A 25,035-nucleotide genomic window follows, 5' to 3' on the forward strand; every position below is an offset into this window, starting at 1 on the left:
GTACGGGGAGTGAGGGGAGAGTGGGATTAGACTGGGTGGGATATTAAAGGGTACGGGGAGTGAGGGGGAGAGTGGGATTAGACTGGGTGGGATATTAAAGGGTAGAGGGAGCGAGGGGGAGAGTGGGATTAGACTGGGTGGGATATTAAAGGGTACGGGGAGTGAGGGGGAGAGTGGGATTAGACCGGGTGGGATATTAAAGGGTACGGGGAGTGAGGGGAGAGTGGGATTAGAGTGGGTGGGATATTAAAGGGTACGGGGAGTGAGGGGAGAGTGGGATTAGACTGGGTGGGATATTAAAGGGTACGGGGAGTGAGGGGAGAGTGGGATTAGACTGGGTGGGATATTAAAGCGTACGGGGAGTGAGGGGAGAGTGGGATTAGACCGGGTGGGATATTAAAGGGTACGGGGAGTGAGGGGGAGAGTGGGATTAGACTGGGTGGGATATTAAAGGGTACGGGGAGTGAGGGGGAGAGTGGGATTAGACTGGGTGGGATATTAAAGAGTACGGGGAGTGAGGGGAGAGTGGGATTAGTCTGGGTGGGATATTAAAGGGTACGGGGAGTGAGGGGAGAGTGGGATTAGACCGGGTGGGATATTAAAGGGTACGGGGAGTGAGGGGAGAGTGGGATTAGACTGGGTGGGATATTAAAGGGTACGGGGAGTGAGGGGAGAGTGGGATTAGACTGGGTGGGATATTAAAGGGTACGGGGAGTGAGGGGAGAGTGGGATTAGAGTGGGTGGGATATTAAAGGGTACGGGGAGTGAGGGGAGAGTGGGATTAGAGTGGGTGGGATATTAAAGGGTACGGGGAGTGAGGGGAGAGTGGGATTAGAGTGGGTGGGATATTAAAGGGTACGGGGAGTGAGGGGAGAGTGGGATTAGAGTGGGTGAGCGTTAACGTACCAGAGGGAGGGTCTTTGATCGGAGGTTCAGTTGCAAGGTGTACACCACGGCCGCTGGTCTGAGCTGGTTTCTCTGTCGTGGGCTCTGGTCTGTTGGGAGGGTAATTCACAGTGTCCTGTCGATGGAATCAGTGCGAGTTGGAGTCGGATATTGTCAGGCTGACCCCCGAGGGGACTGAGATCTGTGCTCAGACTGCCCCCTGTAGGCACCAGATATCAAGCGTGTTGGGGCAGGAGAGATTCCTGCTCGGGAATATTGAGACTGTCCAGACACATCTCGACAGGCTGAAGGGATGAGGGGGTTGGTTGACTGTCTTCCTGGGTGCAGCGGTGAACTTTTGACCCGAGGTTTCAGCCTCTCATGTCCTCACACTCAGTTTCGGGTTTGGTCAGACGCGTCCCCTGGGAACCGTGCCCCTCTGCAAGGTGCCCTGGGACTTTGCGATCAGCCTCCTCCTCAGTACAAAGTCACATATTGTCGGGTATTTATCATAGTGCACGTAGCAAGACTTTGTTGCAGGGAAGAAACCCTCAGCCATCGCCGTGACCTCATAGTCCCCTGGGTTCAGCAATCGCCAATAATCTCCATCGATGGCTGGGTCAAAGAGCAGAGAGCAAGAGGTCAACGTCAGGGAGCATTTATCATTCTGACCCCTGACCCTCACATCCCAGGGGACGTCCACCACTCTGACCCCTGACCCTCACATCCCAGGGGGCGTCCATCACTCTGACCCTTGACCCTCACATCCCAGGGGGCATCCATCACTCTGACCCCTGACCCTCACATCCCAGGGGACGTCCACCACTCTGACCCCTGACCCTCACATCCCAGGGGACGTCCACCACTCTGACCCCTGACCCTCACATCCCAGGGGACGTCCACCACTCTGACCCCTGACCCTCACATCCCAGGGGACGTCCACCACTCTGACCCCTGACCCTCACATCCCAGGGGACGTCCATCACACTGACCCCTGACCCTCACATCCCAGGGGATGTCCATCACTCTGACCCTTGACCCTCACATCCCAGGGGGCGTCCATCACTCTGACCCTTGACCCTCACATCCCAGGGGGCATCCATCACTCTGACCCCTGACCCTCACATCCCAGGGGACGTCCACCACTCTGACCCCTGACCCTCACATCCCAGGGGATGTCCATCACTCTGACCCCTGACCCTCACATCTCAGGGGACGTCCACCACTCTGACCCCTGACCCTCACATCCCAGGGGATGTCCATCACTCTGACCCCTGACCCTCACATCCCAGGGGACGTCCATCACTCTGACCCCTGACCCTCACATCCCAGGGGACGTCCACCACTCTGACCCCTGACCCTCACATCCCAGGGGACGTCCATCACTCTGACCCCTGACCCTCACATCCCAGGGGATGTCCATCACTCTGACCCCTGACCCTCACATCCCAGGGGATGTCCATCACTCTGACCCCTGACCCTCACATCCCAGGGGATGTCCATCACTCTGACCCCTGACCCTCACATCCCAGGGGACGTCCATCACTCTGACCCCTGACCCTCACATCCCAGAGGGCGTCTATCACTCTGACCCCTGACCCTCACCTGTCCTTATGTGGTGGTTAATCCCATCCACTGCGATGATGGCGTTGGCGATCCCATTATCGTCATGATCCCTCACCACGCCCTTTATACCCCGGTGAACCTGCACAGGAACAGGTCACAGGTCACAGGTCACAGGAACAGGTGAGAATGTGGAACTCACTCCCACATGAAGTATTTGAGGTGAATAGTGTCGATACATTTAAAGGGAAGCTCGATAAACACATGAGGGAGAAAGGAATAGAAGGAAATGCTGATAGGGTGAGATGAAGTAGGGAGGGAGGAGGCTCGTGTGGAGCATAAACACCGGCATGGACCCGTTGGGCCGAATGGCCTGTTTCCGTGCTGTAGTTTCGATGTAACTCTGTGTAAGTGGTGAGAGGGAGGCTGAGTGGTGTCCAATCAGTGGGTGTGGAGTGTGGTGTGATGGGGAGAGTGTGGGGTCACTAACCTGCTCCATGTAGATGAGGAGAGCCTCCTTGTTATTCTCCCACTCTGCGGGGAGCTCACTCTGGTGAGGGTATTTATCACAACTTAACTCCACCGTGATCTCAAAACAGTTTGTGTGCAAGTAGCTGAAATCATTCATACCTGAAACACCGAGATTACAGACATATTACAAGGAAAGAAAGAACTTACACAGAAAACCTTTCCGACCCTCCGACAGTGCGGCGCTCCCTCAGTACTGACCCTCCGACAGTGCGGCGCTCCCTCAGTACCGACCCTCCGACAGTGCGGCGCTCCCTCAGTACCGACCCTCCGACAGTGCGGCGCTCCCTCAGTACCGACCCTCCGACAGTGCGGCGCTCCCTCAGTACCGACCCTCCGACAGTGCGGCGCTCCCTCAGTACCGACCCTCCGACAGTGCGGCGCTCCCTCAGTACTGACCCTCCGACAGTGCGGCGCTCCCTCAGTACTGACCCTCCGACAGTGCGGCGCTCCCTCAGTACCGACCCTCCGACAGTGCGGCGCTCCCTCAGTACTGACCCTCCGACAGTGCGGCGCTCCCTCAGTACTGACCCTCCGACAGTGCGGCGCTCCCTCAGTACCGACCCTCCGACAGTGCGGCACTCCCTCAGTACCGACCCTCCGACAGTGCGGCACTCCCTCAGTACCGACCCTCCGACAGTGCGGCACTCCCTCAGTACCGACCCTCCGACAGTGCAGCACTCCCTCAGTACCGACCCTCCGACAGTGCGGCACTCCCTCAGTACCGACCCTCCGACAGTGCGGCACTCCCTCAGTACCGACCCTCCGACAGTGCGGCGCTCCCTCAGTACCGACCCTCCGACAGTGCGGCGCTCCCTCAGTACTGACCCTCCGACAGTGCGGCACTCCCTCAGTACTGACCCTCCGACAGTGCGGCGCTCCCTCAGTACCGACCCTCCGACAGTGCGGCGCTCCCTCAGTACTGACCCTCCGACAGTGCGGCGCTCCCTCAGTACTGACCCTCCGACAGCGCAGCGCTCCCTCAGTACTGGCCCTCCGACAGTGCGGCGCTCCCTCAGTACTGACCCTCCGACAGTGCGGCGCTCCCTCAGTACTGACCCTCCGACAGTGCGGCGCTCCCTCAGTACTGACCCTCCGACAGTGCAGAGCTCCCTCAGTACTGACCCTCCGACAGTGCGGCGCTCCCTCAGTACTGACCCTCCGACAGTGCAGCGCTCCCTCAGTACTGACCCTCCGACAGTGCAGCGCTCCCTCAGTACCGACCCTCCGACAGTGCAGCGCTCCCTCAGTACTGACCCTCCGACAGTGCAGCGCTCCCTCAGTACTGACCCTCCGACAGTGCAGCACTCCCTCAGTACTGACCCTCCGACAGGGCAGAGCTCCCACGGAGGGACAGTAATGAGAAACAGACAGATTACAGGTGCTTGACTGGGAGGTTACAGACAGACTGAATATTCCCACCACATTCAACTGATCACAGATATCAGAAGTGAGTTCGTTCATTAAGCTGTGACGAGATGCACTCCTGCAGGTTTTGTACAGCACGGGAGGACTCGCATTCAGCCAGGATTATACGCACTGACCACAGCCCGATCCGGGGTTCTGGGGGACAGTATTACTGAGCACATTCCCTGCGGGTGTGTCCGGGGGACGGTATTACTGAGCACACGCCCCGCGGGTGTGTCCGGGGGAAGGTATCTCGGGCCGCACTCCCCCCCGGGTTGTCCGGGGGACGGTATCTCGGGCCGCACTCCCCCCCGGGTTGTCCGGGGGACGGTATCTCGGGCCGCACTCCCCCCCGGGTTGTCCGGGGGACGGTATCTCGGGCCGCACTCCCCCCCGGGTTGTCCGGGGGACGGTATCTCGGGCCGCACTCCCCCCCGGGTTGTCCGGGGGACGGTATCTCGGGCCGCACTCACTCCCGGGCACGTTGTACCACTTTGCCCCGTTGACGATATTTCCCTCTCCGATGAAGTTGTCCGTGTGACAGACCCGCCGGTCGGTTTGCGCCATTGCTCGGTGACTCGAGACGTATACGAAGGCGAGCCAGCGGAAGACAGGGTCGTCTGCGGTGGGAGTGAGTTGCTGGGACAGTCCGACGGTCCGAGTCATGTCGAAGGGGTAAGAGGCGACCATCTCCCCCCCGTGCAGGTTCGCACTCAGTACAAACGGGAACTTCTTCATCCACTTGATGACAGCTCGTGTTTCCGGGGCCACCTGAAGAAACAAGCAGACGTCACACACCATCCCCACTCGGACATCGATCAACATTCCCTCACCGTCACTCCGTCAAAACCCTGGCACTCCCTCCGCCTGACAGCACAGTGGGAGCACCTTGAGAATTCAGACCCTCAAACTTGTTACACAGCAACAGAAGGAGGCCATTCAGCCCCTTACGCCTGTTGTACAGGACTGAAAGCCAATAAATCCCCAGGACCTGATAATCTGCATCCCAGAGTACTAAAAGAGGCAGCCATGGAAATAGTGGATGCATTAGTTGTCATCTTCCAAAATTCTATAGATTATGGAACAGTTCCTGCAGATTGGAGGGTGGCAAATGTAACCCCACTATTTAAAAAAGGAGGGAGAGAGAAAACAGGGAACTGCAGACCGGTTAGACTAACATCAGTAATGGGGAAAATGCTAGAGTCTATTATAAAAGATGTGATAACAGAACACTGAGAAAATATCAACGGGATTAGACAAAGTCAACATGGGTTTATGAAAGGGAAATCATGTTTGACAAGCCTACTGGAGTTTTTTGAGGATGTAACTGGTAGAATAGATAAGGGAGAACCAGTGGATGTGGTGTATTTGGATTTTCAGAAGGCTTTTGATAAGGTCCCACACAAGAGGTTAGTGTGCAAAATTAAAGCACATGGGATTGGGGGAATATACTGGCATGGACTGAGAATTGGTTAACAGACAGGAAACAGAGAGTAGGAATAAACGGGTCTTTTTCGAGGTGGCAGGCAGTGACTAGTGGGGTACCGCAGGGATCAGTGCTTGGGCCCCAGCTATTCACAATATAGATCAATGATTTGGATGAGGGAACTAAATGTAACATTTCCAAGTTTGCTGACGACACAAAACTAGGTGGGATCGTGAGCTGTGAGGAGGATGCAAAGAGGCTTCAAGGTGATTTAGACAAGTTGAGTGAGTGGGCAAGAACATGGCAGATGCAGTATAATGTGGATAAATGTGAAGTTATCCACTTCGGAAGGAAAAACAGAAAGTATTATTTAAATGGTGATAGATTGGGAAATGTTGATGTACAAAGGGACCTGGGTGTCCTTGTACACCAGTCACTGAAAGCAAACATGCAGGTGCAGCAAGCAGTTAGGAACATAGGAACATGAGTAGGCCATTCAGCCCCTCGTGCCTGCTCTGCCATTTGATAAGATCATGGCTGATCTGTGATCTAACTCCATATACCTGCCTTTGGCCCATATCCCTTAATACATTTGGTTGCCAAAAAGCTATCTATCTCAGATTTAAATTTAGCAATTGAGCTAGTATCAATTGCCGTTTGCGGAAGAGAGTTCCAAACTTCTACCACCCTTTGTGTGTAGAAATGTTTTCTAATCTCGCTCCTGAAAGGTCTGGCTCTAATTTTTAGACTGTGTCCCCTACTCCTAGAATCCCCAACCAGCGGAAATAGTTTCTCTCTATCCACCCTATCTGTTCCCCTTAATATCTTATAAACTTCGATCAGATCACCCCTTAACCTTCGAAACTCCAGAGAATACAACCCCAATTTGTGTAATCTCTCCTCGTAACTTAACCCTTGAAGTCCGGGTATCATTCTAGTAAACCTACGCTGCACTCCCTCCAAGGCCAATATGTCCTTCCGAAGGTGCAGTGCCCAGAACTGCTCACAGTACTCCAGGTGCGGTCTAACCAGGGTTTTGTATAGCTGCAGCATAACTTCTGCCCCCTTGTACTCCAGTCCTCGAGATATAAAGGCCAGCATTCTATTAGCCTTACTGATTATTTTCTGCACCTGTTCATGACACTTCAATGATCCATGTACCTGAACCCCTATGAGTTAGGAAGGCAAATGGTATGTTCGCCTTCATTGCAAGAGGATTTGAGTACAGGAGCGAGGATGTCTTACTGCAGTTATACAGGGCCTTGGTGAGACCACATCTGGAGTATTGTGTACAGTTTTGGTCTCCTTACCTAAGAAAGGATATACTTGCCATAGAGGGAGTGCAGTGAAGGTTCACCAGACTGATTCCTGGGATGGCAGGACTGTCGTATGAGGAGAGATTGGGTCGACTCGGCCTGTATTCACTCGAGTTTACAAGAATGAGAGGGGATCTCATTGAAACATATAAAATTCTGACAGGGCTCGACAGACTGGATGCAGGGAGGATGTTTCCCCTGGCTGGGGGGTCCAGAACGAGGGGTCACAGTCTCAGGATACAGGGTAGGACATTTCGGACTGAGATGAGGAGAAATTTCTTCACTCAGAGGGTGGTGAACCTGTGGAATTCTCTACCACAGAAGGCTGTGGAGGCCAAGTCACTGAATATATTTAAGAAGGAGCTGGATAGATTGCTAGACACAAAAGGCATCAAGGGGTATGGGGAGAGAGCGGGAATATGGTATTGAGATAGAGGATCAGCTATGATCATATTGAATGGGGGAGCAGTCTCGAAGGGCCGAATGGCCTCCTCCTGCTCCTATTTTCTATGTTTCTAACAGGAGGAGGCCATTCAGCCCCTCAATCCTGTTCCACCATCCAATTCGGTCATGGCTGATCTGTTTCTTAACTCGATCTACCCACCTTGATTCCGTAACCCTCAATATCCTTGCACGACAAAAATCGATCAGTTTCAGTTTTAACATTTTCAATTGACCCCCTGCCTTAACAGCTTTTTGCAGAAGAGTGTTCCAGATTTCCACCACCCTTTGTGTGAAGAAGTGCTTCCTGACATTAACCCTGAACAGCCTAGTTCTAATTTTAAGGTTTTGCCCCCCCTTGTTCTGGACTCCTCCGACCAGAGGAAATAGTTTCTCTCCATCTACCCGTCAACTCCTTTAATCATCTTAAACATCTCATTTGGATCACACCGTAATCTTCCATATTCAAGGAAATACAAGCCTAGTCTAGGCAACCTGTCCTCATAACTTAACCCTTTTATCCCCGGTATCATTCTGGTGAATTTGCGCTGCACCCCCTCCCAGGTCAATATAACCTTCCTGAGATGCAGTGCCCAGAACTGAATCCGGAGCTCCAGATGTGGTCTAATCAGAGCTCTGTACAGCTGTAATATAACTTCCACCCCTTTGTATTCCAGCCCTCGAGATAAAGGCCAACATTCCATTAGCCGACTTAATTATTTTTTGTACCTGACCACTTGTTTTTAGTGATTTCTGGACATGGACCCCGAAGTCTCCCTGCTCCTCCACAGTTCGGAGCTTCTCACCATTTAGAAAATACCCCGATCTATCTCTTTCTTATGTCCAAAGTGAATGACCTCACACTTTCCCACATTGAACTCCATCTGCCACAGTTTTGTCCACTCACTTAAACTATCGATGTCCCTTTTCCCCACTGGTTCCTGGTAGGTCACCTGGTTCCATTCTTATCCATCCAGTCAAACCCAGAGAATCTCCTCCAATGGCTTCTCTTCCCGCTCCTGCACCGTTCTCTGGAGACCCCCAAGGATCGATCCTTGGCCCCCTCCTGTTTCTCATCTACATGCTGCCCCTCAGTGACATCGTCCAAAAACATAATGTCAGATTCCACATGAATCTATTTCACATGAATCTATTTGGTTCGAGTTAAGAAACAATAGAGGTGCCATTACACTACTGGGTGTATTCTATAGACCACCAACTAGTGGGAAGGGGATAGAGGAACAAATTTACAGGGAAATTACAGAGAGGTGCAAAAGCCAGAGAGTAGAGATAACGGGGGGACTTCAACTATCCTAATACAGACTGGGATAGTAATAATTTTAGGGGCAAAGAGGGGGAGGAATTTTTGAAGTGTGTTCAGTGGAACTTTCTTGAACAGAACATTTCCGGCCCAAGGAGGAAGGATTTTGGTTCTGGGGAATGAGACGGGCCAAGTGGAGCAAGTGTCAGTGGGGGAGCATTTAGGGAACAGCGATCTTAGTATCATAAGGTTTAGAATAGATATGGAAAAGGACACGGACCACTCCAAAGTAAAAATACTCAATTGGAGGAGGTCCAATTTCAGTGGGATGAGAACAGATCTGACCCGGGGAAACTGGAATCAAAGATTGTCGGACAAAACTATAACTGAACAGTGGGCGGCCTTGAAAGAGGAGATGGTTCGGGTACAGTCTAGGGACATTCCCACACGGGAGAAAGGAGGGCAACTAAAGCCAGAGCTCCCTGGATAACAAAAAATATAGTGAGTAAGATGAAATGGAAAAAAGGGGCGTATGACAGATGTCAGGTTGATAATACAAGTGAGAACCAGGCAGAATATAGAAAGTTCAGAGGGGAAGTGAAAAAGGAAATAAGAGGGGCAAAGAGAGAGTCTGAGAATAGACTGGCGACTAATATAAAAGGGAATCCAAAAGTCTTCTACAGGCATGTAAACAGTAAACGGGTAGTAAGAGGAGGGGTGGGGCCGATTAGGGACCATAAAGGAGATCGACTCATGGAGGCAGAGGGCATGGCCGAGGTACTAAATGAGTACTTTGCATCTGTCTTTACCAAGGAAGAAGATGCTGCCAGAGTCTTAGTAAAGGAAGATATAGTTGAGATACTGGATGGGGTAAAAATTGATGAAGAGGAGGTACTAGAAAGGCTGGCTGTACTTAAAGTAGATAAGTCACCCGGTCTGGATGGGATGCATCCTAGGTTGCTGAGGGAAGTAAGGGTGGAAATTGCGGAGGTACTGGCCATAATCTTCCAAACATCCTTATCACTGTTCCCTAAATGCTCCCCCACCAACACTTCCTCCACTGAACCCACCTCATTTCCCAGAACCAAATCCAGCAATGAAGTCCCCCAGTATCACCACTCTATAGCTGGGGGGGGGGGGGGGTGGAAATTGGTTTAGGGCCATTTTTGGGCGCGGGCAGCGTGATTCGCTGTTACCCTGCACCCAGTGACCCCGCACAGGCAGGACATGTGTTTCGGCCCATCCGAGGACTCACCTCCAATCAGCCCATTCCGGGCCTTGCACGTGGAATCAATGCAATTCACACTTTCCACCAGCAGGGGGAGCCCAATCTCTTAAAGGGAGGATATTTCTTGGAAATCTCTTAAAGGTAGCTGGTACCTGTGATTTGCTAAAAATAACAGTCTACTGTCTGCACGGAGTCTGAATAGAGATCAGACAACGCACACGTAAAACACAGATACAGGTTCCATCCCGATGTTTACACACTGATGAGTTATGTTAAAACATTGAATAAAGATTGCACGCTACTAAATCTCACATCCTCCAATCTGCACACCAGACCTCACAAGTCTGCGATCTGAGTTTGTACCAGGCCTGTGAGAGTGCATGCACCAAGGTTCTCTGCTGATGCACTAGAGACCTTGGTGCAAGAGGTGGACAGAAGGAGGGACATCCTATACCAGTGGGGGAGGGGGGGGCAAGAGGCCCTCCAGACATATATCCAAAAGGCAGTGGGAGGCAGCGGGGGACGAAGTCAATGCCAGGCTCACAGCATCATGAACATGGATGCAGTGCAGGAAGAAGTTCAATGCGTTGACATGAGTGGTCAAGGTGAGTGAGGTCAACTGTCAAGTGGTGTCTCCCACCAACTGCACCACACACTACACCCCCATCACCCACATACCAATAAACTCTTTCCATCAATACTCAACTCTTCCAATCAGATGCTTCCTCTCACCCTCACACATTACCACTGTTTCAAGCCGCCCACCCACAGCACACACTGGCAGCTATTCAACCGATGCTCAGTTTGGGTTCCGCCAGGACCATTCGTCTCCATACCTCATTACAGCCTTGGTCCAAACATGGACAAAAGAGCTGAATTCCAGAGGTGAGGTGAGAGTGACTGCCCTTGACATCAAGGCAGCATTTGACCGAGTGTGGCACCAAGGAGCCCTCGTAAAATTGAAGTCAATGGGAATCAGGGGGAAAACTCTCCAGTGGCTGGAGTCATACCTAGCACAAAGGAAGATGGTAGTGGTTGTTGGAGGCCAATCATCTCAGCCCCAGGGCATTGCTGCAGGAGTTCCTCAGGGCAGTGTCCTCGGCCCAACCATCTTCAGCTGCTTCATCAATGACCTTCCCTCCATCATAAGATCAGAAATGGGGATGTTCGCTGATGATTGCACAGTGTTCAGTTCCATTCGCAACCCCACAAATAACGAAGCAGTCCGAGCCCGCATGCAGCAAGACCTGGACAACATCCAGGCTTGGGCTGATAAGTGGCAAGTAACATTCGCACCAGACAAGTGCCAGGCAATGACCATGTCCAACAAGAGAGAGTCTAACCACCTCCCCTTGACATTCAATGGCATTACCATCGCCGAATCCCCCACCATCAACATCCTGGGGGTCACCATTGACCAGAAACAGAACTAGACCAGTTACATAAATACTGTGGCTACAGGAGCAGGTCAGAGGCTGGGTATTCTGTGGCGAGTGACTCACCTCCTGACTCCCCAAAGCCTTTCCACCATCTACAAGGCACAAGTCAAGAGTGTGATGGAATACTCTCCACTTGCCTGGATGAGTGCAGCTCCAAAAACACTCAAGAAGCTCGACACCATCCAAGATAAAGCAGCCCGTTTGATTGGCACCCCATCCACCACCCGAAACATTCACTCCCTTCACCACTGGCGCAATGTGGCTGCAGTGTGTACCATCCACAGGATGCACTGCAGCAACTCGCCAAGGCTTCTTCGACAGCACCTCCCAAACCTACGACCTCTACCACCTAGAAGGATAAGAGCAGCAGGTACATGGGAACAACAGGGTCTTGAGGGAAGTGGCAGTAGGGATTGTGGATGCTTTGGTAATAATTTTCCAAAATTCTCTGGACTCGGCAAAGGTCCCGGCAGATTGGAAAACTGCTAATGTAACACCCTTATTTAAAAAGGGTAGTCGGCAGAAGGCTGGAAATTATAAACCAGTTAGCCTAACATCTGTGGTGGGTAAAATTTTGGAGTCTATTATTAAGGAGACAGTAGCAGAACATTTGGATAAACATAATTTAATAGGACAAAGTCAGCATGGCTTTACGAAGGGGAAGTCATGTCTGACAAATTTGCTTGAGTTCTTTGAGGACATAACGTACAGGGTGGATAAAGGGGAACCAGTGGACGTTGTGTATTTAGACTTCCAGAAGGCATTCGACAAGGTGCCACATTAAAGATTATTGCTCAAGATAAAGAATCACTGGATTGGGGATAATATTGGAGAACCGCTAATGTAGTACCATTATTCAAGAAGGGGAGTAGGGAAAAACCGGGGAACTACAGGCCAGTGAGCCTAACATCAGTTGTAGGAAAATTATTGGAAGAAATTCTGAAGGACAAAATTAGTCTCCACTTGGAGAAGCAAGGATTAATCAGGGATAGTCAACATGGCTTTGTCAAGGGAAGATCATGTCTGACTAATTTGATTGAATTTTTTGAGGGGGTGACTCGGCGTGTGGATGAGGGTAACGCAGTGGATGTGGTATACATGGATTTCAGTAAGGCCTTCGATAAAGTCCCCCACAGGAGACTGGTCAAGAAGGTACGAGCCCATGGAATCCAGGGTGCCTTGGCACTTTGGATACAAAACTGGCTTAGTGGCAGAAGGCAGAGGGTGATGGTCGAAGGTTGTTTTTGTGACTGGAAGCCTGTGGCCAGTGGGGTACCACAGGGATCTGTGCTGGGGCCCTTGCTGTTTGTGGTCTACATTAATGACTTGAATATGAATGTAAAAGGTATGATCAGTAAGTTCGCTGATGATACAAAAATTGGTAGGGTGGTAAATAGCGAGGAGGATAGCCTCAGTCTGCAGGACGATATAGATGGGTTGGTCAGATGGGCGGAACAGTGGCAAATGGAATTTAACCCGGAAAAGTGCGAGGTGATGCACTTTGGAGGGACGAACAAGGCAAGGGAATACACAATGAATGGGAGGACCCTAGGCAAGACAGAGGGTCAGAGGGATCTTGGTGTGCAAGTTCACAGATCCCTGAAGGCGGCGGAACAGGGAGATAAGGTGGTAAAGAAGGCATATGGGATACTTGCCTTTATTAGCCGAGGCATAGAATATAAGAGCAAGGAGGTTATGATGGAGCTGTATAAAACACTGGTTAGGCCACAGCTGGAGTACTGTGTGCAGTTCTGGTCGCCACACTACAGGAAGGATGTGATCGCTTTGGAGAGGGTGCAGAGGAGATTCACCAGGATGTTACCAGGGCTGGAGCGCTTCAGCTATGAAGAGAGACTGGGAAGATTGGGTTTGTTTTCCTTGGAGCAGAGGAGGCTGAGGGGGGACATGATTGAGGTGTACAAAATTATGAGGGGCACAGATAGGATGGATACTAAGGAGCTTTTTCCCTTCGTTGAGGGTTCTATAACAAGGGGACATAGATTCAAGGTAAAAGGCGGGAGGTTTAGAGGGGATTTGAGAAAGAACTTTTTCACCCAGAGGGTGGTTGGAGTCTGGAACTCACTGCCTGAAAGGGTTGTGGAGGCAGGAACCCTCACAACATTCAAGAAGCATTTGGATGAGCACTTGAAATGCCATAGCATACAAGGCTACGGACCAAATGCTGGAATATGGGATTAGAGTAGACAGGGCTGATGGCCGGCGCGGACATGATGGGCCGAAGGGCCTCTATCCGTGCTGTATAACTCTATGACTCTATGACTCTAATATTCTGGCATGGGTGGAGGATTGGTTATCTGACAGGAAGCAGAGAGTTGGGATAAATGGTTCATTCTCGGACTGGCAACCAGTAACCAGTGGTGTTCCGCAGGGGTCGGTGCTGGGTCCCCAACTCTTTACAATCTATATTAACGATTTGGAGGAGGGGACCGAGTGCAACATATCAAAGTTTGCAGATGATACAAAGATGGGAGGGAAAGTAGAGAGTGAGGAGGACATAAAAAACCTACAAGGGGATATAGACAGGCTGGGTGAGTGGGTGGAGATTTAGCAGATGCAATACAATATTGGAAAATGTGAGGTTATGCACTTTGGCAGGAAAAATCAGAGAGCAAGTTATTTTCTTAATGGCGAGAAACTGGAAAGTACTGTAGTACAAAGGGATCTGGGGGTCCTAGTGCAAGAAAATCAAAAAGTTAGTTTGCAGGTGCAGCAGGTGATCAAGAAAGCTAACGGAATGTTGGCTTTTATTGCTGGGGGGATAGAATATAAAAACAGGGAGGTATTGCTGCAGTTATATAAGGTATTGGTGAGACCACACCTGGAATACTGCATACAGTTTTGGTCTCCATACTTAAGAAAAGACATCCTTGCTCTCGAGGCAGTACAAAGAAGGTTCACTCGCTTAATCCCGGGGATGAGGGGGTGGACATATGAGGAGAGGTTGAGTAGATTGGGACTCTACTCATTGGAGTTCAGAAGAATGAGAGGTGATCTTATTGAAACATATAAGATTGTGAAGGGGCTTGATCGGGTGGATGCGGTAAGGATGTTCCCAAGGACGGGTGAAACTAGAACTAGGGGGCATAATCTTAGAATAAGGGGCTGCTCTTTCAAAACTGAGATGAGGAGAAACTTCTTCACTCAGAGGGTGGTCGGTCTGTGGAATTTGCTGCCCCAGGAAGCTGTGGAAGCTACACCATTAAATAAATTTAAAACAGAAACAGACAGATTCCTTGAAGTAAAGGGAATTAGGGGTTACGGGGAGCGGGCAGGAAATTGGACATGAATTTAGATTTGAGGTTAGGATCAGATCAGCCATGATCTTATTGAATGGCAGAGCAGGCTCGAGGGGCCGATTTCTTATGTTCTTATTAACACCACCTGCACGTTCCCCTCCAAGTCACACACCATCCCGACTTGGAAATATATCGCCATTCCTTCATCATCGCTGGGTCAAAATCCTGGAACTCCCTTCCTAACAGCACTGTGGGAGAACCTTCACCACACGGACTGCAGCGGTTCAAGAAGGCGGCTCACCACCACCTTCTCAAGGGCAATTAGGGATGGGCAATAAATGCCGGCCTCGCCAGCGATGCCCACATCCCGTGAATGAATGAAAAAAAACTCTGCTGCCCGTATCCTAACTCGCACTAAGTCCTGTTCGCCCATCACCCCATCCTCGCTACCGGTCCTGGAACGCCTCGATATTAAAATTCCCCTCCTGGTTCCCGATTTCCATCACTCCACCATTGGCGGCCGTGCCTTCAGCTGCCTGGGCCCGAAGCTCTGGAATTCCTCCTTGAACCTCTCCGCTTCACTACCTCTCTCTCCTCCTTTAAGACGCTCCTTCAAACCTACCTCTTTGACCAAGCTTTTGATCACCTGTCCTAATATCTCCTTATGTTGCTCGGAGTCAAATTTTGTGTGATAATCACTCCTGTGAAGCACCTTGAGACGTCTTACTACTTTAAAGCGCTATATAATGCAAGTTGTTGTTTGCAACTTTCTGCTCCCATCGAACCTATTTACTGTGCAACCTAACTTAGTGTCGTCAGCAAACTTGGATATACGGCTCTCGATTCCTTCATCCAAGTCGTTTATAAATATAGTGAAAAGCTGAGACCCCAGTACAGATCCCCGGGGACACCACGAGTCACATCCTGCCAATCAGAGTCCATATCCATTATCCCCACTCTCTGTCTCCGACCTCCCAACAATTCCCTGTCCGAGCCAATAGGTTGCCTCCATTTCCATTCGCTCTCATTTTTATCATCTTTTATGTGGAACCTGATTGAATGCCTTCTGGAAATCCATATAAATAACGTCATAGACAATCCCTGGTTAGTGACCCACTCAAAAAATTCAACAATATCCTCACGGGGGCATTTGCTCGTTCTGTTGGGGAGGGTTTAAACTAGTATGGCAGTGGGATGGGAACCAAAGGGCAGGTACAGATAGGACAAATTCAGACCAGGAAACGGGAAGTAGAAAAGCAGTTAGTGACGTAGTTAGTGACTCAGAAAGGCAAAAGAAGCAAAGGTTAAATAGTGTTCAGCACAGGAATTTGACGGGGTTAAAGGGTATATACTTCAATGCCAGGAGTATTGCAAACAAAGCAGATGAGCTAAGGACACAGATAGACACATGGGCAGCATGATATCATTGTTATAACGGAAACCTGGCTTAAAGAGGGGGATAATTGGCAGCTCAATATCCCTGGATATAGAGTTTTCAGGCAGGATAGAGTGGGTGATGAAAAAAGGAGAGGGGAGTAGCATTATTGGTTAAAGAATCAATTCCAGTTGTGAGAAGGGATGATCTGCTAAATGGATCATCAATCGAGGCCATATGGGTTGAGCTAAGAAATAAAAAAGGGGCAGTCACACTACTAGGAGTGAACTATAGACCCCCGAATAGTGAAAGGGAGATAGAAGAACAAATGTGTAGGCAAATTTCCGAGTGCAAAAATAAGAGGGCAATAATAGTAGGGGACTTCAACTACCCTAACATCAACTGGGATTCAAACAGTGTGAGGGGCACAGAGGGCGCAAAATTCTTGATCGGTGTCCAGGAGAACTTTTTTAGCCAGTATGTGACAAGCCCAACAAGAGGGGATGCAATTCTAGATTTAGTCCTGGGAAATGAAGATGGGCAAGTGGGTGAAGTGACAGTGGGTGACCATATTGGGGATAGTGACCACAATTCAGTTAGTTTTAGCATTATTATGGAAAAGGACAGAGTTAAATCAGGAGTAAATGTTTTAAATTGGGGGAAGGCAAATTTTACAGAACTAAGAGGTGATTTGACAGAAGTGGACTGGACACAACGACTTGAGGAGAAATCAGTGGAAGCCAGTGGGAGGCACTAAAAAGTGAAATTCTACGGGTACAATGCAGACACATCCCCTCAAAGAAAAAGGGTGGCACTGCCAAATTTAGAGCCCCCTGGTTGTCTGGAAGTATATGGGGCAAGATAAAGCAGAAAAAGAAAGCTTATGACTGTCACAGAAAACTAAATACTGCAGAAAGCCTAGAGGTATAGAAAGTCCAGGGATGACGTAAAAAAGGAAATAAGGAGAGCAAAGAGAGGGCATGAAAAAATATTAGCTGGTAAGATTAAAGAAAACTCAAAGATGTTTTATCAGTACATTAAGAACAAGAGGATAGTTAAGGAAAAGGTGGGACCTATCAGGGATGATGAGGGTAACTTGTGTGTAGAAGCAGAGGATGTGGGTAGGGATTTAAATGAATATTTTGTCTCCGTATTCACAAAGGAAAGGGATGATCCGGATGTAGTAGTTAAAGAGGAGAGGTGTGAAATATTGGATAAGGTAAACATAACGAGAGAGGAAGTACTAGAGGGACTGGAATCCTTGAAAGTTGATAAGTCACCAGGGCCGGATGGATTGTTTCCTGGGCTATTGAAGGAAGCCAGGGAGGAAATAGCGGATGCTCTGAGGATCATTTTCCAATCCTCACTCGATACAGGGGAGGTACCGGAGGACTGGAAGACTGCAAACGTAGTACCATTGTTTAAAAAGGGGACGAGGGAAAGGCCGAACAATTATAGGCCGGTCAGTCTTACCCCGGTGGTGGGCAAACTATTAGAATCAATACTGAGAGATAGGATAAACTGTCACTTGGAAAGGCATGGTTTAATCAGGGATAGTCAGCATGGATTTGTTCAGGGAAGGTCATGCCTTACAAATCTGATTAAATTCTTTGAGGAAGTGACAAGGAGGATTGATGAGGGTAGTGCAGTGGATGTTGTCTACATGGATTTTAGTAAGGCAATTGACAAGGTCCCACATGGCAGACTGGTCAGAAAGGTAAAAGCCCATGGGATACAAGGAAATGTGGTGAATTGGATCCAAAATTGGCTCAGTAACAGGAAACAAAGGGTAAAAGTCGATGCATGTCTTTGTGAATGGAAATCCATTTCCAGTGGTGTGCCACAGGGCTCAGTGTTGGGTCCCTTGCTGTTTGTGGTGTATATTAATGATTTGGACTTGAATGTAGGGGGCATGATTGGCAAATTTGCAGATGACACAAAAATTGTCCGTGTAGTTGATAGTGAAGAGGATAGCTGTAGACTCCAAGAAGATATCAATGGGTTGGTGGAGTGGGCGGAAAAGTGGCAAATGGAGTTCAACCCGGAGAAGTGTGAGGTAATGCACTCAGGGAGGGCAAACAGTAAAAGGGAATACGCAGTAAACGGGAATATATTGAGAGGGGTAGAGGAAGTGAGAGACCTTGGAGTGTATGTGCACAGGTCCCTGAAGGTGGCAGTACAGGTAGATAAGGTTGTGAAGAAGGCATACGGAATGCTCTCCGTTATTAGCCGAGGTATTGAATACAAAAGCAGGGATATAATGATGGATCTGTATAAAACACTGGTAAGGCCACAGCTGGAGTATTGTGCGCAGTTCTGGTCACCACATTACAGGAAGGACGTAATTGCTCTGGAGAGAGTGCAGAGAAGATTTACAAGAATGTTGCCAGGGCTTGAAAATTGCAGCTACGAGGAGAGATTGGATTGGCTGGGGTTGTTTTCCTTGGAGCAGAGGAGGCTGAGGGGAGACTTGATTGAGGTGTACAAATTATGAGGGGCCCAGATAGAGTAGACAGGAAGTACCTGTTTTCCCCTAGCGGAGAGTTCAAGAACTAGAGGACATAGATTTAATCTGATTGGTGGAAGGATTAGAGGGGACATGAGGAAAAACTTTTTTACCCAGAGGGTGGTGGGTGTATGGAATTCACTGCCCGAATTGGTGGTCGAGGCAGGGACCCTCAACTCTTTTATAAAGTACCTGGACCTGCACCTAAAGTGCTGTAAGCTGCAGGGCTACGGACCGGGTGCTGGAAGGTGGGATTAGAATGGGCACCTGGTTGTTCTTCGAGCGGGTGCAGACACAATGGGCCGAATGGCCCCCTTCTGTGCTGTATCTTTTCTCTGGTTCTATGGGTCAGAGTTGAACTACTCTTCATGAATCCATGCTGACTCTCCCTGATCAAATGGACGGTCACCGCACAGACTGCAATGGTTTGAGAAGGAGGCTCACACCTGTGGGGTTCAAAACCCCTTTAACAAGAGATTTGAAGGAAAAGGTTAACTGGACCCCTTTTAAACAAAGACATCTGAAAACCTGCAAACACAGTGATGTGGCAAAGCATTCTCACAAATCCTCGTTTTCCCTCACTGATGCTGATGGGATTGGAGAAGTGTGAATTTCGGAATCGAATACATTGTCCTGCGGATCGATGTCTCGATTATTAAATACAAAAGCTCGATGGACAATATTGATCTTAAAGCAGTGTCAGGCTTTCAAAACACACAGGCCTTTGGAAACACAAGCTTTTCAACACAGCAGGGGGGAATGTCAGAAAAGGCAACAAGGACAAAGATCAAAGGCTTCGGATCAGGAAAGCAATGATCGGTGGGAAAACAAGCACGGGCCTCTCATTCCTATCTGGTAATCTGTTTAAAAGAACTGGGATTTGTAAACAGTGTTGCACCCAGCATCCAGTCAAATGGGATAAGGGATGGATTTGACGCCACTGAAGCATCAAAATTGGAGACGCAAGGACCATTAAGAATGTCTGGGTATCGAGATGAGAGGAGCCTTTTCCAACCCATCGTTCCAACACATGCTCGTCTCCACATCAAACGGGCGCTAAATTGGGCCGTGTGGTTCCCATTGTTTCAGTGCTACACGGCCTCCCGAACGGCCAACGCACAGTCTTAACCCCGACCATCTGAACGTGTCTTCGAGTGTCTGGAGGACCCCCCACCAGCGCTATTTAAAGGGACCGTGCAGGATTTACAGGTTCATGGCTGGATTATTGCTTCTGGCTGCTGATGCATTTGTTACTGTTTTTGGAGGTCTCCGAGACTTGAATACTAGGACGCAGAGACATAGTCTAACATTTAGAGCCAGGACGTGCAGGAGTGAAGTTAGGAAATGCTTCTACACGCAAAGGGTGGGAGACATTTGGAACGGCAGTTGATGCTCGCTCAATTGTGAATGTTAAATCTGAGATTGATAGATTTCTGTGAACCGAGGGTATTAAGGGATATGGGGTTAAGGCGGGTAAAGGGAGTGAGGTCACAGGTCCACCCTGATCTCATTGAATGGTGGAACAGGCTCGAGGGGCTAAATGTCACTGTCACTTGCTGCCTCCTGATATGCACCACCTTCTCCTGCAAGAAAGCAGAACGTGTGTCTGGGTGATGTGCCTGTCATGGTTGAATAGCTGCCAGTGTGTGCTGTGGGTGGGTGGCTTGAAACAGTGGTAATGTGTGAGGGTGAGAGGAATCATCTGATTGGAAGAGTTGAGTATTGATGGGAAGAGTTTATTGGTATGTGGGTGATGGGGGTGTGGTGTGTGGTGCAGTTGGTGGGAGACACCACTTGACAGTTGACCTCACTCACCTTGACCACTCATGTCAAAGCATTGAGCTTCTTCCTGCACTGCATCCATGTTCATGATGCTGTGAGCCTGGCATTGACTTCGTCCCCCGCTGCCTCCCACTGCCTTTTGGATATATGTCTGGAGGGCCTCTTGCCCCCCCCACTCCCTCCCCCACAGATATAGGATGTCCCTCCTCCTGTCCACCTCTTGCACCAAGGTCTCTAGTGCATCAGCAGAGAACCTTGGTGCATGCACTCTCACAGGCCTGGTACAAACTCAGATCGGCAGACTGGTGAGGTCTGGTGTGCAGATTGGAGGATGTGAGATTTAGTGGTGCACAATCTTTATTCAATGTTTTAATATAACTCATCAGTGTGTAAACATAGGGATGGAACCTGTATCTGTGTTTTACGTGTGCGATGTCTGATCTCTATTCAGACTCCGTGCAGACAGTAGACTGTTATTTTCATCAAATCACAGGTACCAGCTACCTTTAAGAGATTTCCAAGAAATATCCTCCCTTTAAGAGATTGGGCTCCCCCTGCTGGTGGAAAGTGTGAATTGCATTGATTCCACGTGCAAGGCCCGGAATGGGCTGATTGGAGGTGAGTCCTCGGATGGGCCGAAACTCATGTCCTGCCTGTGCGGGGTCACTGGGCGTGGGGTAACAGCGAATCACGCTGCCCGCGCCCAAAAATGGCCCTAAACCAACTTTTCCCCTCAGGTCTCCAGTCACATGATCAAATCCTAAACTGTCAATCATTGAAGTATGTTAATAATTGAGGCAGAGCAACAGGGAGTGATTGGACAAAGAGAATGACACTCCCCAATCCGACATCACACTGGGGAAAAAACCTTCACCAACCATCAGTCACGAGGGACTCAGACCGCAGTCACGAGGATCTCAGACCGCAGTCACGAGGATCTCAGACCGCAGTCACGAGGATCTCAGACCGCAGTCACGAGGATCTCAGACCGCAGTCACGAGGATCTCAGACCGCAGTCACGAGGATCTCAGACCGCAGTCACGAGGATCTCAGACCGCAGTCACGAGGGACTCAGACCGCAGTCACCAGGGACTCAGACCGCAGTCACGAGGGACTCAGACCGCAGTCACGAGGGACTCAGACCGCAGTCACGAGGGACTCAGACCGCAGTCACGAGGGACTCAGACCGCAGTCACGAGGATCTCAGACCGCAGTCACGAGGATCTCAGACCGCAGTCACGAGGATCTCAGACCGCAGTCACGAGGATCTCAGACCGCAGTCACGAGGATCTCAGACCGCAGGTACAAGGATCTCACACAACTGTCAGAAAGGTAGTGAATTTCTTGAGTGTGTCCGGGATAGTTTTCTCCAGCAGTATGTCCCAGAGGCAACAAGGGGGCAAGCCATACTAGATTTAGTAATGAGTAATGAACCAGATTTAGTTAACGGTTTAACTCTGCGTGAACATCTATCCAATAGTGATCATAACATGATCGAGTTCAATGTAATGTTTGAAAGGGAAAAAAGTGAGTCAGCTGCTAAGATTCCAGACTTGGGTAAGGCCGACTTCAATGGGATGAGACAGAGACTGTCCACAGTAAACTGGGCAAATCTGTTAATGGGTAAAACGACTGATGATCAGTGGGAAATGTTTAAAGAAACATTTAACGTGATACAGAATCGGTTTATACCCCTGAGGGGCAAGAACTCGACTTGCCAAAAAAAACAGCCATGGTCAACTAAAGAGGTAAGGGAGAGTATAAGACATAAGGAAAGGACATACAAAAAGGCAAAAAATGGCACAGATCCTGGCGAATGGGAAAGATACAAAGATCAACAAAGGGTCACAAAACAGATAGGAACAGCTACAAAAAGAGAGTATGAAAAGAAACTTGCAAGGGATATCAAAACCAATATGAAGAACTTTTATAGTTAATTAGGAAAAAGAGGGTGGTCAGGAGCAGTGTTGGCCCCTTAAAAACTGAAAGTGGGGATATTGTCATTGACAATGGGGAAATGGCGGACATGTTGAACAATTACTTTGCGTCAGTATTTACAGTGGAAAAAGAGGATAGCATGCCGGAAATCCCAAGAAAACTAATATTGAATCGGGGACAGGGACTCGATAAAATTAACATAAGTAAAGCAACAGTAATGAAGAAAATAATAGCACTAAAGAGTGACAAATCCCCAGGACCAGATGGTTTCCATCCCAGGGTTTTAAAGGAAGTAGGTGAGCACATTGCGGATGCCCTAACTATAATCTTTCAAAGTTCTCTAGATTCAGGAACTGTCCCTTTGGATTGGAAAATTGCACGTCACTCTGCTTTTTAAGAAAGGAGAGAGAGGGAAACCAGGGAATTATAGACCAGTTAGCCTAACATCTGTTGTGGGGAAAATGCTGGAGTCTATAATTAAGGATAGGGTGACTGAACACCTTGAGAATTTTCAGTTAATCAGAGAGAGCCAGCATGGATTTGTGAAAGGTAGGTCGTGCCTGACAAACCTGATTGAATTTTTTGAAGAGGTGACTAAAGTAGTGGACAGGGGAATGTCAATGGATGTTATTTATATGGACTTCCAGAAGGCATTTGATAAGGTCCCACATAAGAGACTGTTAGCTAAGATAGAAGCCCATGGAATCGAGGGAAAAGTACGGACTTGGTTAGGAAGTTGGCTGAGCGAAAGGCGACAGAGAGTAGGGATAATGGGAAGGTACTCACATTGGCAGGATGTGACTAGTGGAGTCCCGCAGGGATCTGTCTTGGGGCCTCAATTATTTACAATATTTATTAACGACTTAGATGAAGGCATAGAAAGTCTCATATCTAAGTTTGCCGATGATACAAAGATTGGTGGCATTGTAAGCAGTGTAGATGAAAACAAAATTACAAAGCGATATTGATAGATTAGGTGAATGGGCAAAACTGTGGCAAATGGAATTCAATGTAGACAAATGTGAGGTCATCCACTTTGGATCAAAAAAAGGATAGAACAGGGTACTTTCTAAATGGTAAAAAGTTAAAAACAGTGGATGTCCAAAGGGACTTAGGGGTTCAGGTACACAGATCATTGAAGTGTCATGAACAGGTGCAGAAAATAATCAATAAGGCTAATGGAATGCTGGCCTTTATATCTAGAGGACTGGAGCACTTTTTTTAAAAATTCGTTCATGGGATGTGGGCGTCGCTGGCGAGGCCGGCATTTATTGCCCATCCCTAATTGCCCTTGAGAAGGTGGTGGTGAGCCGCCTTCTTGAACCGCTGCAGTCCGTGTGGTGACGGTTCTCCCACAGTGCTGTTAGGAAGGGAGTTCCAGGATTTTGACCCAGCAATGATGAGGGAACGGCGATATATTTCCAAGTCGGGATGGTGTGTGACTTGGAGGGGAACGTGCAGGTGATGTTGTTCCCATGTGCCTGCTGCTCTTGTCCTTCTTGGTGGTAGAGGTCGCGGGTTTGGGAGGTGCTGTCGAAGTACAAGGGGGCAGAAGTTATGCTGCAGCTATACAAAACCCTGGTTAGACCGCACCTGGAGTACTGTGAGCAGTTCTGGGTACCGCACCTTCGGAAGGACATATTGGCCTTGGAGGGAGTGCAGCGTAGGTTTACTTGAATGATACCCGGACTTCAAGGGTTAAGTTACGAGGAGAGATTACACAAATTGGGGTTGTATTCTCTGGCGTTTTGAAGGTTAAGGGGTGATCTGATCGAAGTTTATAAGATATTAAGGGGAACGGATAGGGTGGATAGAGAGAAACTATTTCCGCTGGTTGGGGATTCTAGGAGTAGGGGGCACAGTCTAAAAATTAGAGCCAGACCTTTCAGGAGTGAGATTAGAAAATATTTCTACACACAAAGGGTTGTAGAAGTTTGGAACTCTCTTCCACAAACGGCAATTGATACTAGCTCAATTGCTAAATTTAAATGTGAGATAGATAGCTTTTTGGCAACCAAAGGTATTAAGGGATATGGGCCAAAGGCAGGAATATGGAGTTAGATCACAGATCAGCCATGATCTTATCAAATGGCGGAGCAGGCACGAGGGGCTGAATGGCCTACTCCTGTTCCTATGTTCAATCACGAGGAACGCACTCTGCAGTCACGAGGAACTCACACCACAGTTGAACATCTCGCAAGAAGAATGGGACCTCGAGTTCTGAAGAGCTGGTCAACCTTCAGGCCTGATGAGCAAAATCCTTGGTTTAAAGGTTGGACATGTATTCATGATTTGCCTGGTGTGTATGATTTGTTTGATTGTGAGTTATTAAGTATACAATGGGATTTTATCGAGGAAAGTCAGATGTCTGGTCTTTTGCTTCATGAATGTTCGTATGAATGATGACATCATTAAATAATCACTTTTGATTAACGAAGTGACTGTGAGTGAGGGGACTTTCTTTGATTAACGAAGTGACTGTGAGTGAGGGGGACTTTCTTTGATTAACGAAGTGACTGTGAGTGAGGGGACTTTCTTTGATTAACGAAGTGACTGTGAGTGAGGGGACTTTCTTTGATTAACGAAGTGACTGTGAGTGAGGGGACTTTCTTTGATTAACGAAGTGACTGTGAGTGAGGGGACTTTCTTTGATTAACGAAGTGACTGTGAGTGAGGGGGACTT

General features: G+C 48.9%; 1 protein-coding gene across 1 annotated transcript in view; it reads right to left on the reverse strand.

Annotated features, from left to right (window-relative positions):
* Positions 1-355: 355 nt before the first annotated feature.
* LOC137308160 (probable carboxypeptidase X1) overlaps positions 356-25,035 on the reverse strand; it is a 105,967-nt gene continuing 81,287 nt past the window's right edge. Inside the window, exons 8-11 of the mRNA XM_067977056.1 lie at positions 4,857-5,154; positions 2,939-3,078; positions 2,491-2,590; positions 356-1,500 (exon numbers count right to left, since the gene is read on the reverse strand). Coding sequence (XP_067833157.1) covers positions 1,295-1,500; positions 2,491-2,590; positions 2,939-3,078; positions 4,857-5,154 — 744 coding nt within the window. The 3' untranslated portion in view covers positions 356-1,294. The remainder of the gene's footprint in view (positions 1,501-2,490; positions 2,591-2,938; positions 3,079-4,856; positions 5,155-25,035) is intronic.

Source organism: Heptranchias perlo, chromosome 1, assembly GCF_035084215.1.
Source record: "Heptranchias perlo isolate sHepPer1 chromosome 1, sHepPer1.hap1, whole genome shotgun sequence".
Lineage (NCBI taxonomy): Eukaryota > Metazoa > Chordata > Chondrichthyes > Hexanchiformes > Hexanchidae > Heptranchias > Heptranchias perlo.